This window comes from Belonocnema kinseyi, chromosome 9 (genome assembly GCF_010883055.1).
Source record: "Belonocnema kinseyi isolate 2016_QV_RU_SX_M_011 chromosome 9, B_treatae_v1, whole genome shotgun sequence".
Lineage (NCBI taxonomy): Eukaryota > Metazoa > Arthropoda > Insecta > Hymenoptera > Cynipidae > Belonocnema > Belonocnema kinseyi.
In genome coordinates, this window is record NC_046665.1 from 110,627,384 (window position 1) to 110,640,145 (window position 12,762).

At 21.8% G+C, this 12,762-nt stretch overlaps 1 protein-coding gene across 2 annotated transcripts in view; it reads left to right on the plus strand.

Annotated features, from left to right (window-relative positions):
* The window catches only part of LOC117180871 (PDZ domain-containing protein 8), a 174,488-nt gene that overhangs the window by 65,316 nt on the left and 96,410 nt on the right, over positions 1 to 12,762 (plus strand). For both annotated transcript variants that reach the window (XM_033373433.1, XM_033373434.1), the window contains exons 5-6: positions 3,150 to 3,342; positions 10,419 to 10,681. In XM_033373433.1, the coding sequence (XP_033229324.1) occupies positions 3,150 to 3,342; positions 10,419 to 10,681 (456 nt within the window). The remainder of the gene's footprint in view (positions 1 to 3,149; positions 3,343 to 10,418; positions 10,682 to 12,762) is intronic.

Consider the following 12,762-nt stretch of genomic DNA (forward strand, 5'->3'; position numbering starts at 1 on the left):
TAGGGAAAAATCGTGGTCAAAATATTTCACATATTTTAAAAATCTTTGAATTTTTTTCAAGAGCAGGTATTTTTGAAATTTATGATATAAATTTAATTGTTAAATTTGGGGGGAAATCGTTTTTGAAATATGTCACAAGCCGAGGTATTTTCAAACTTATGACACCAATTTTAATGTTAAATTAAAGAAAATATCGTTAAAAAAACATTGGAGTTCTTTTGCAATATTTATGAAAATTTGTGAAATATTTTTAAATTTGTTTAAATCCAGGTATTTAACAAAATTATGATAGATATTTGTTTGTTAAATATTAAATTAAATATTCTACTTTCAAACTTATGACACAATTTTCAATGTTAAATAAAAGAAAAAATCGCTTTTTTTATTTCAATTTTTTTTAGATTTTTTGTAATCTTTATGAATGTATTAAAATTCTCTGTTAATTATTTTTAAATGTTTTCAATCTTTTTTCAATCTTTAAAAGCTTTGTGAAAAGTCGTGAAATCTTATTAAATCTTTCGAAGTCCAGGTATTTAAAAAATTTATAATAAATATTTGTTTGTTAAATATTAAGTTAAATATTATAGTTTCAAACTTATAACTCAAATTTCAATGTTAAATAAAAGAAAAAATCTTCTTTTTTTAAATTTTTTATTTATTTGAGATTTCTTGTAATCTATGAATGTATTTAAAATCTCTATTAATTACTTTTAAATGTTTTAAATATTTTCGCAATCTTTGGAAGATTTGCGAAAACTTGTGAAATATGTTTAAATCTTTTGAAATCCTGGTATTTAAAAAATTTATAATATAAATTTGTTTGTTAAATATTGTGAAAAATATTTCAGAAACTTGTAAAATCTTTGATTTTTTTCTTTAAAGTATTTTTTTTATTTACAATAAAAATGTAGTTGTTAAGTATAGGGAAAAAATTGGTTTTGCACTATTTGATATTTTTATAATTGATAATACAAATTTAATTGGTAAAGATAGGAAAAATCGTTTTTTGAAATATTTTAGAAATTACTAGAATCTTTTTTTCAGTCCAGCTATTTCTACAATTTACAATACTTTAATTATTAAATATAGGGGAAAATTGTGTTTTAAATAGTTGCGAATTAACTGAAATCTTAAGATTTCAATAATTTTACAAATATTTAACAAATTTGGCAAATATTACAAACCCTTGTGAAATATATTCTACAAATTTATCAAGTCTTTGAAGTCCAGGTATTTCTTAAATTTACAGAACAAATTTAATTGTTAAATATTGGGACAACTATATCAGAAATTTGTGAAATCTTTGAATTTTTTTGAAATGCACTTTTTTTTAAATTTCTAATGCAATTTTTTTTTATTACATATTGGGAAAAAATATTTTACTAATTTGTAAGATGTTTGAAATCCTTTTAAATCCAAGTATTTTTATTGTATAATAAAAATTGTATTATTAAATACAGGGAAAATATTGTTTTTAAACTTTTGAAATCAAACAAATATTTTACAGGCTTGTAATATCTTCGATTTAAAAAAATTGCAAGTATTTTTTAAATTTACAATATATATTTGATTGTTAAATATAGGAAAAAATGTTTTTTTAAATATTTAATAAATTTATCAAATCTTTCAAATCTTTGTGAAAAATATTACTTACAATACAAATTTAATTGTTAAATATTGGGACAAATATGTCATAAATTTGTAAAATATTTGAAATCTTTTTAAATACAGTTGTTTCTTAAATTTATTTATAATACCAATTTAATTGTTAAATCTCAGTAAAAATCGTTTTTCAATTCTTCGTAAAATCTTTTTAAATCCAGGTATTTTTTAAATTTATAAAACAAATTGAATTTTCAAATGAATGAAAAAATCTTCGCAATCCTTGTGAAATATTTTGTACTGTTTGTGAAATTCTTTAAAATGTTTGTGAATTTCTTCGAAATCTATGAAAACTTTGCGGAAGCTTCTGCATTCTTTTTAAATCTTTTAAAAGGTTGCTATTTTTTAATTTTATAATACAAATTTGATTATTAACTATAGAGAAACATTTTTTTTTTAATTTCACTAATTTGTACAATCTATTAAATTAATTCAAATCTTTGGAATCTTTCAAAACTTTGCAAAAGCAATTTTTTGGATAAATTTTGAGAATAATTGCTTTCGAAATGTTTCAAATATTTGTAAAATCTTTGAATTTGATTGAAATCTAGGCATTTAAAAAATATATAATACAAATTTGAGTTTTAAATATAGGCAAAAATCATTTTTGAAATATTTTACCAATGTCTAAAATTTTTGAAATCCTTTCAAATCTTTGTGAAATGTTTTTAAATTTTTGTGAATTTTTTTTTAAATTTGTGAATTTATGTGTAATCCAAATTTAATTGTTAAATAGAGAGAAAAAGGTTTTTTGAAATATTTCACAAATTTGTGAAATCTGTTTATTTTTTGAAAGCCTAGTATTTAAAAAGTCTTTGTGGATTTCATTGAAATATTTGAAATCTTTGAAAACTTTGAAAAAACTTTTGATTTCATTTTAAACCCTTTGAAATCCAGAGATTTTTTACAATTTATGGAACAAATTTGAAAGAGATTGGAAAGAAAATTAAGTTGTTAAATTTTTCTTTTATTTTCAAAAAAGTTGCGAAAATTGTCAGAAATCTTTGTGCATTATTTGTAAATTTCTTTAAAATCTTTGCAAATTTCTTAAAAATCTTTCAGAAATCTGAAAAATTTTCGAAAGAAAATTTAATTTTTAAATATAGAGTAGAATAATTTTTGAAAGATTTTGCAAATTTGTAAAATCTTTGCAATTCCTTGAAATATTTATGAAATGTTTTGAAATCTTCATAGATTTATTGTAAATCCATGTATTTTTTCATTTATAGTATAAATTTGATTCCTAAATATAGGAAAAAATAATTTTTGAAATGTTTCACAAATTTGTAAAATCTTTGAAATCTTTGTGAAATATTTCACAAATTTATAAAATTGTTGATGTCCAGGTATTTTTTAAGTTTACAATAAAATCCTAGGGATTTTATAAATTTTTAAAAAACAAATTTGATTGTTAATTATAAGGAAAACTTATTTTAGCTTGAATAATTTTTAGAAAAATTACTTAAATTAATTTTTCTTTTTTTCAGCTTCGAGATTTGCACTTGGGAAATCAATTTCCAATGATAAAAGGATTGGAAGTTGCGGATTCGAAAATTTGTGCTGATACCGGGCTTTTGGAAACTCTGGATCTTTCCTTGGACTTACACTACTCGGGAAATTTTCAGTTATCGATTGATGTGAAAATGCTTTTGGGAAAAACTGCATATTTGGCTCTGCAAGGTTTGAAAACATATTTAATTTCTCCAAACTTTTTTAGAATATTTAATTCCATTTTCAGATAAGACAATTTACTTTTTTAAAAAACGAAATTTTAAGGAAATAGTTCAATTTTCAAAGTAAGAAATGAATCTTTAACAAAAAGAAAATATTTTTAACACTATAGTTTAATTTTCAAGCAAATATTTGAATTTTCAGCCAGAAAGTTGCATTTTTATTTTAAAAAAAGATTAAATTTCTACCAAAAGAGTCGAATTTTTAAACCAAAAAGACGAATTTTCAAGAAAAAATTAGTTTTTCATTAAATTTTTAACTTTTATTTAAAAATTAAAATAAATTTTGAAATTTTCAAACCAAACATATGAGTCTTCTAAAAAAAACTTTAATTTTCAACCAAAAAAGACCATTTTTCAGGAAAATATTTGAGTTCTCAAGCAAAAACTTTAATCATTGATGAAAACAAATTATATTTTTAAAGAATTAGTTCGATTTTCAACCCGAAAATATAAATTATTAACAAAAAAGTTCATTTTCAACTAAATAGTCCAATTATGAAGCAAAAATAATTAAATTTTCAACAGTTTCAACAGTAAATTTCAGACAGTTGAATTTCCTATTACATTGTGGAAATTTCTTTCCAAATAGATGAATTTTTTACCAAAAAATTCAATTTTCAACTCGATAATATGAATTTTCAACAAAAAGGTAATTTTTTAACAAATCTTTGAAGTTTCAACGAGCCAATTAATTTTCCACAGAAAAGTTACATTTCCAACCAAACAAAAAGATTAAAGTTCTACAAAAAGTGATGCATTTTTAAATCAGAAAGACAAATTTTCAAGAAAAGTGTTGATTTCTCATCTAAGGAAGGGTTTTTAATTAATATGAACAAAATTAAAATTAAATTTTTGAATATTCAAGCCGAAAATATGAATATTCTGAAAAAAATTTCATTTTCCACGAAATAGTTAAAGTATGAATCAAATATAATTAAATTTTTAACCAAAAAGTTGAGTTTCCTATTAAATTTTTGAAATTTCTTGCCAAAAAGATGAATTTTCAACAAAAATGTTAATTTTCAACAAAAAAATACAATTTTTCAGGGAAGCAGTTAATTTCTCAAACAAAAACTTCAATTATTATTGAAAACAGATTAATTTTCAACCAAAAACTGTACCCAAAAATTGTAAAATTTTCACCCAAGCCGTTGACTTTTTTTTAAATTGTTGAAATTTCTAACCAAAAATATGAACTTTCTACAAAGTAATTAAAGTTTTTACTTGAAAATATACATTTTCAACAAAAAGGTCATTTTCCATCAAATGATTAAATTTTTAACCAAAATGAAGTAATTTTCTACAAGGAAATTGCATATTTAATCAAAAAATAAATACATGTCGACGAAAAGATATGAATTTGAAACAAAAACGACGAATTTCGAACAAAAGTGTTAAAGTCTCATCTAAAAAAGGTTTTTTAATCAAGATGAAAAATTTTTTTTAATTTTCGAAGCCAAAAATATGAATTTTTTACAAAAAGTTTTAATTTTCAACAAAAAAAGACAATTTTTCAGGAAAGCAGTTGAGTTCTCAACCAAAAAGTTTAATTATTGTGGAAAACAGATTGATTTTCAACCAAAAATTGTACCCAAACATTGTGAAATTTTCACCTAAGCCTTTGACTTTTCTAAAAAAATTTTGAAATTTCTATCCAAAAAGATGAACTTTATACAAAACAATTAAAGTTTTGACTTGAAAATATAGATTTTCAATAAAAAGGTAATTTTTCATCAAATGATAACATTTTTAACCAAAATGAAGTAATTTTCTACAAGCAAGTTACATATTCAATAAAAAAAAAGAATACATTTCGACGAAAAGATATAAATTTTAAACAAAAACGACGAATTTTCAAGAAAAGTGTTGAATTCGCATATAAAAAAAGGTTTTTTAATCAAGACGAAAAAAAATGCTAAAAAAATTTTTAATTTTGAAGCAGAAAAGACAATTTTTCAGGAAAATAGTATATTTCTCAAGCAACAAGTTTTATCATTAATGAAAAAAAATTGATTTTCAAAGAAATATTTGGATTTCCAACCCGAAAATATAAATGATAAATAAAGAAGTTCATTTTTAACCAAATAGTTAAATTATGAACCAAAAAAAATTAAATTTTCAACCAAACAGTTGAATTTCCTATAAAATTGTTGAAATTTCTTGCCAAAAAGACGAATTTTCTACAAAACAGTTCAATTTCCAACAAAATGGTAATTTTTCAACGAATATTTGAATTTTCAACTAGCCAATTAATTTTCTGCAAACAAGTTACATTTCCAACAAAAAAGAAGATTAAATTTCTACGAAAAGTGATGCATTTTTAAATCAGAAAGACAGATTTTCAATAGCAGTGTTGAATTCTTGTCTATGAAAGATTTTTCAATCAAGATAAGAAAAATTCAAATAAATTTTTGAATTTCCAATCCAAAAATATGAAACTTTTACGAAAAGCTTTAATTTTCAACCAGAAAGGACAATTTTTCAGGAAAATAGTTGAGTTCTGAAACAAAAAGTTTAATCATCATTGAAAACAGATTGATTTTCAATCAATCAGTTTGATTTTCAACCCAAAAATATAAATTATTAACAAAAAAGTGAATTTTAAACCAAGTAGTTAAATTATGAATAAAAAATAATTACATTTTTAACCAAACAGTTGAATTTCCTATCAAATTTTTTTTTAATTTGTAGCCAAAAGATTAATTTTATACAAAACAATTAAAGTTTTAACTTGAAAATATACATTTTCAACAAAAAGGTCATTTTCCATCAAATGATTAAATTTTTAACCAAAATGAAGTATTTTTCTACAAGGAAGTTGGCATATTCAATCAAAAAAAGAATACATTTCAACGAAAAGACATGAATTTTAAACAAAAAAGACGAATTTTCCACAAAAGTGTTGAATTTTCAACTAAGAAAGATTTTTGAAGCCAAACATACGACTGTATACAAATCAGTTGAATTGTTAACAAAAAAGACCAATTTTAAACCGACTCATTAAACATTTAGTTTAAAAAATTGACTTTTAAGAATAAAATGAAAATTAATATTTAACAAAAAAATTCCGATCGAAAATTGTAATAGTTTATATTTCAACCAAAAAGACTTCAGTTTAATTTTCAGTTTAGGCAGTTAATTTTCAACTAAGAAAAAACGTTTTTCATTAAAAAAAGATGAATTGAAAAAAAGTAGAATATTTAATCTTAAAAGTTCGTTTTTAATCAAATAGTTTACTTTTTAACAGACAAAAAAAATTAGCCTCTGTATCTGTATCAATAAAAAAATTAATTTTCAACAAAATGGTTCAATTTTAATTTAAGTTTTTGTATTTTTAACCAAAATAGACCATAATTTTAAATAAAAAACAGTTTAATGAACCGAAAAACACGAATTTTCAAACCAATAGTTTAATCCTTAAAGAAAAAATTAATTTTCAAACAAATAGTTGAATTTTTAACAGTATTAAAGAAAATAAGTTTCTGTATCTACCAAAATAGTTGGACTTTGAACTAAAAAAGACCAGTGTTCACTAAGAAACAAAATAGTTTAAATTTTACATAAAATAATTGATTGAAAAGATTAAAAAAATATTTTAAACAATAAAAATTAATTTTTAATGAGAAAAAAATAATTTGTTATCAATATAGTTTAATTTTCAAACACGTAGTGAAATTTTCAACCAAAAGAAATTCTAATTTTAAATGAAACACAGTGAAATTCAACCAAAAAATAAGAATTTTCAATAAAATATTTGGGTTTCTTAACCAAATTATTTAATTTCCAACTAAATAATTGAATTTTCAGCTAAAAAAAAATTTTAACCAAAAACGGAATGGTTCAATTTTACATTTAAAAAATTATTTGTAACAATAAAAAGCGAATTTTTAACAAAACAATTAAATTTTTACAAAATAAAATAAAAATAATTGTTAAATTGTGACTTGATTTTTGAAAATTAGTTGAATTTTCAACCAAAACAGTTTTCTCTCAATTTCGTAGTTGAAGTTTAAACTAAAAAAAAAATCAATTTTTAAACTTAAAACGGAATCGCTTATTATTTTAATAAAAAATGATTTTCAACAATAAAAAATTGATTTTTAACAAAATAGTTCAATTTTAAACCAAGTAGTTGAATTTTTAACCAAAATAGTTAGTTCTCAATTTCGTAGTTGAAGTTTGAACAAAAAAATATGAATTTTCAACTAAAAACGGAATAGTTTATTATTGTAATTAAAAAAAAAAGGATTTTCAATGATAAAAAAATCAATTTTCAACCAAATAGTTTAATTTTAAAGCAAGTAGTTGAATTTGAAACAAAAAAGGTTATAATTTGATATAAAAAAAATGTAATTGAACAAAAAACACGAATTTTCAACCCGATAGTTGAATCCTTAATCCAAAAAATTCGTTTTCAAACAAATAGTTGAATTTTTAACAGACTGAAAAAATTAGGTTTTCTATCTACCAAAATAGTTGTATTTTTAACTAAAAAATACTAATTGTCACCAAAAAATAAAATAGTTTAAATTTTCAAAAAAATTAATTTTCAACAAAAAAAAACATTTTTGAAGAAGGTAGTTCAATTTTTCAACGCGAAGTTGAATTTTCAACTTAAAAACAAGTTTTAACCAAAAACAGAATGGTTCAATTTTATATTAAAAAAATTATTTTTAACAAAAAAAAGCGAATTTTTAACAAAATAATTAAATTTCAACAAAATAAAATTAAAAAATGTTTAAATTGTGAGTTCAGTTCTGAAACTTAGTTGAATTTTCAACGAAAACAGTTTTTTCTCAATTTCGTAATTGAAGTTTAAACTAAAAAAAAAATTAATTTCAAACTAAAAACGGAATCGCTTATTATTTTAATAAAAAAATTATGTTCAACAATAAAAAAATGAATTTTCAACTAAATAGTTTAGTTTTAAAGAAAGTTGTTGAATCTGAAACAAGAAAAGGTTATAATTTTATATAAAAAAAGTTTAATTGAACAAAAAACACGAATTTACAATCCGATAATTGAATCCTTAATCCAAAAAATTCGTTTTCAAACCAGTAGTGTAATTTTTAACAACAAAAATTCTAATTTTCAGCAAAAAATGCAATAGTTTAAATTCTCATTAAACAAATGATTAACATTCGTAAAAAAATTCATTTTCAATAAAAAAAACAAGATTTTTGAAGAAGGTAGTTCAATTTTCAAACACTTAGTGAAATTTTCAACAAAAAGAAATTCTCATTTTAAATGAAATACAGTGAAATTCAACAAAAACATAAGAATTTTCAATAAAATATTTGGATTTCTTAACGAAATTATTTAATTTTTAACTAAATAATTAATTTTTCAACTAAAAAAAAGTCTTAACCAAAAACGAAATGGTTTAATTTTACATTTAAAGCAATTATTTTTAACAACAAAAAGCAATTCTTAACCAAAGAATTAAATTTCAAAACAAAGATAAAAAATTTTTAAATTGTGATTTCAGTTACGAAACACTTAGTTGAATTTTCAACCAAAAAAGTTATTTCTCAATTTCGTAGTTGAAGTTTGAACAAAAAAATATGAATTTTCAATAAAAACGGAATGGTTTATTATTGTAATTTAAAAAATTATTTTCAACTATAAAAACAATTGATTTTCAACAAAAAAGTTCAATTTAAACCAAGTAGTTAAATTTGTAACCAAAAATGATTATAATTTTATATAAAAAAAGTTTAATTGAACAAAAAATACGAATTTTCAACCCGATAGTTGAATGTTTATTAAAAAAAAAATCGTTTTCAAACAAAAAGTTAAATGTTTAACAGATTTAAAAAATAGGTTCTGTGTCTACCAAAACAGTTGAATTTTTAACTAATAATACTAATTTTCACCAATAAATGGAATAGTTTAAATTTTTATTTAAAAAAATAATTTACATTAGTAAAAAAATTAAGTTTCACCAAAAAAAAATATTTTTCAAGAAGGTAATTCAATTTTTAAACGCGTAGTTGAATTTTCAACTAAAAAAATAGTTTTAACCAAAAACGGAATGGTTCAATTGTATATTAAAAAATTATTTTTAACAAAATAATTAAATTCCAAAACAAAAATAAAAAGATTGTTACCTTGTGATTTCAGTTACGAAACACTCAGTTGAATTTTCAACCAAAAAAGTTATTCCTCAATTGCTTAATTGAAGTTTGAACTAAAAATATATACATTTTCAATTAAAAACGGAATCGTTTAATATTTTGGTTCAAAAAATAATTTTTTCGCCTATAAAAAATGATATTTCAATAAAATAGTTCAATTTTGAACCAAGTAGATTAATTTTTAACAATAAAAAGGTTATAGTTTTATATAAAAAAAAGTTTTATTGAACAAAAAACACGAATTTTCAACCCGATAGTGGAATCCTTAATAAAAAAAAAATAATTTTCAAACAAATGGTTGAATTTTTAACTAATCAATATTAATTTTCACCAAAAAATGGATTAGTTTAAATTTTAATTGAAAAAAATGATTTACATTAGTAAAAAAATTAATTTTCAACGAAAAAAAAAAACATTTTTGAAAAAGGTAGTTCAATTTTCAAACGCGTAGTTGAATTTTCAACCAAAATAGATTCTACTTTTAAATTAAACACAGTAAAATTCAAGCAAAGAATACGAATTTTAAAGGAAATACCAAAGATGAAATAAATATGTTTTCAGTTTACGAAAATGTTTTTCAATCAAGAAAACACGTTTTTATCAACTAAATAGTTAATTTTTAACCAACCATTTGTTATTTTAATTTTTAAAAAAAGAAAAAGAATTTTCAAGAAAACAGTTGAATTTCCCATTAAAAAGAATGACTTTAACGAAATAAAAAATTATTAGCTAAGAAAAGTGTAAATTTCGCCGAGAAAATAAAGTTAATTATCGAAGTAGCTGAGGAGAAGAGGGAAGAGGGTCCTTCTTCTAAATTTACTTCCGTTTATCTATGCAAATTCTTCCTCTTGAGTTCCATATTTATAGATTTGACGCCTTATTTCAGTAAAACGAGTAACCGGAAAGGCAAGGCTTCAGTTCACTCGCGTTCCTTATACTCATTGGTCTCTGAGTTTCTACACTGATCCAATTTTGGAATTGGAAGTGCAATCGCAATTTCAAGGAAGACAATTGCAGCCGCAAATTATTTCGTTAATTACGGGGCAAATCAGGAGAGCAGTTCGCCGGAAACATACTTTACCTCGTTATAAAATGAGGTATAAACCCTTCTTCCGCAGGCTCAACGACGAGGACATCGACTTATCCGAGGTATTTTATTTTTTTCTACTTAATTTTATTTAAAATTCCATTAATTAGCAAATTCTGAACGCCTTTCCGGATTTTTATTTCTTAATATTAAGAACATAAAGATTTTTTAAATCCTACGATTTAAAAATCCATAAAAACCAAAAACTAAAAAGTTACATTTTTAGGGAAAAGAAACGAAAATAAAAACAAATGATCTTTTATTTGAATTCAGCGAAGAAAGCAGAATAATGAACAGAATAGTTAAATTCTTAATCAAATGGATGAATTTTCAATTAACGTGATTAATTTAGTACAAAAAAATACGAATTTTCAACAAAATAGTAGAATTTTCAGCTAAAAAGATAAAATTTCAACGGAGAATGAAAAAATTCTAGTTTAAAAAATTAATTTTTAACGAAAAAGAAAAACAGCAATCTTCCACAAAATTTGTAGTTAAATTTGTAACCGTAAATATGAACTATTAGCTAAAATCCGGTGTATTCAGTCAAAACAATTTAATTTTTAACAAAAAAAAAAAAAAAGAAACAAAGTTCAATTTACAACCAGGAAAATTAGTTTTTTTTTCTTCAAAAAGACGAATTTTAAATTAAATAGATGCATTTTTAACCGAAAAGATGAATTTTTAATCAAAAAGGTTCATTTTCTACCAAAAAAGTCGAATTGTCCACTAAAAAAGATAAAATTTCAACGGTAAATAGAAAAATTCAATTTTCAGTTTTAAAAAATGCATTTTCAACGAAAAAAAAACCAACAACCTTCCACAAAATATGTATTTCATTTTTCAACGAGAAAGATTAATTTTTTTCTTTAAAAAGACGAATTTTCAATAAAATAGATGCATTTTTAACAAAAAAGATGAATTTCCTACAAAAATATGAATTTTTAACCAAAAAGGTTTATTTTCTATCAAAAAGTCGAATTTTCCACTAAAAAAGATAAAATTTCAACGGTAAATAGAAAAATTCAATTTTCAGTTTTAAAAAATGCATTTTCAACGAAAAAAAAACCAACAACCTTCCACAAAATATGTATTTCATTTTTCAACGAGAAAGATTAATTTTTTTCTTTAAAAAGACGAATTTTCAATAAAATAGATGCATTTTTAACAAAAAAGATGAATTTCCTACAAAAAATATGAATTTTTAACCAAAAAGGTTTATTTTCTATCAAAAAGTCGAATTTTCCACTGAAAAAGATCAAATTTCAACGGAAAATGGAAAAATTCAAGTTTCAGTTAAAAAAATTAATTTTTATGAAAAAAAATAACAATCTTCCACAACATATGTAGTTAAATTTTTAATCATAAGGATGAACTATTAGCTAAAGTCATGAGTCTTCAACCAAAACAGTTGAATTTTTATTTTAAAAAAAGAAACAAAGTTCAATTTTCAATCAGGAAGATTATTTTCTCAAAAAGACGAGTTTTTAATAAAATAGATGAATTTTTAACAAAAAAGATGAATTTTCTACCAAAAATATGAACTTTTAACCAAAAAGGTTAATTTTATCGCAAAAAAGTCGAATTTTCGCTTAAAAAAGATCAAGTTTCAACGGGAAATGGAAAAATTCAAGTTTCAGTTTAAAAAAATGCATTTTTAACGGAAAAAAACCAACAATCTTCCACGTAATATGTAGTTAAATTTGCAACATGACTCTTCAACCAAAACAGTTGAATTTTCAACAAAAAATGCAAAGATCAAAGTTCATTTTTCAAAAAGGAAAATTAATTTTTTTCTTTAAAAAGACGAATTGTCAATAAAATAAATGAATTTTTAACAAAAAAGATGAATTTTCTACCAAAAATATGAATTTTTAATCAAAAAGGTTCATTTTCTGCCAAAAAAAGTCGAATTTTCCACTAAAAAAGATCAAATTTCAACGGAAAATGGAAAAATTCAAGTTACAGTTAAAAAAAAAAAATTTTAACGAAAAAAAACAATCTTCCACAAAATATGAAGTTAAATTTTTAATCACAAGGATGAACTATTAGCTAAAATCATGAGTCTTCAACCAAAACAATTTAATTTTTAACAAACAGAAAGAAACAAACAAAAAGAAAAGTTCAATTTTCAACCAGAGAG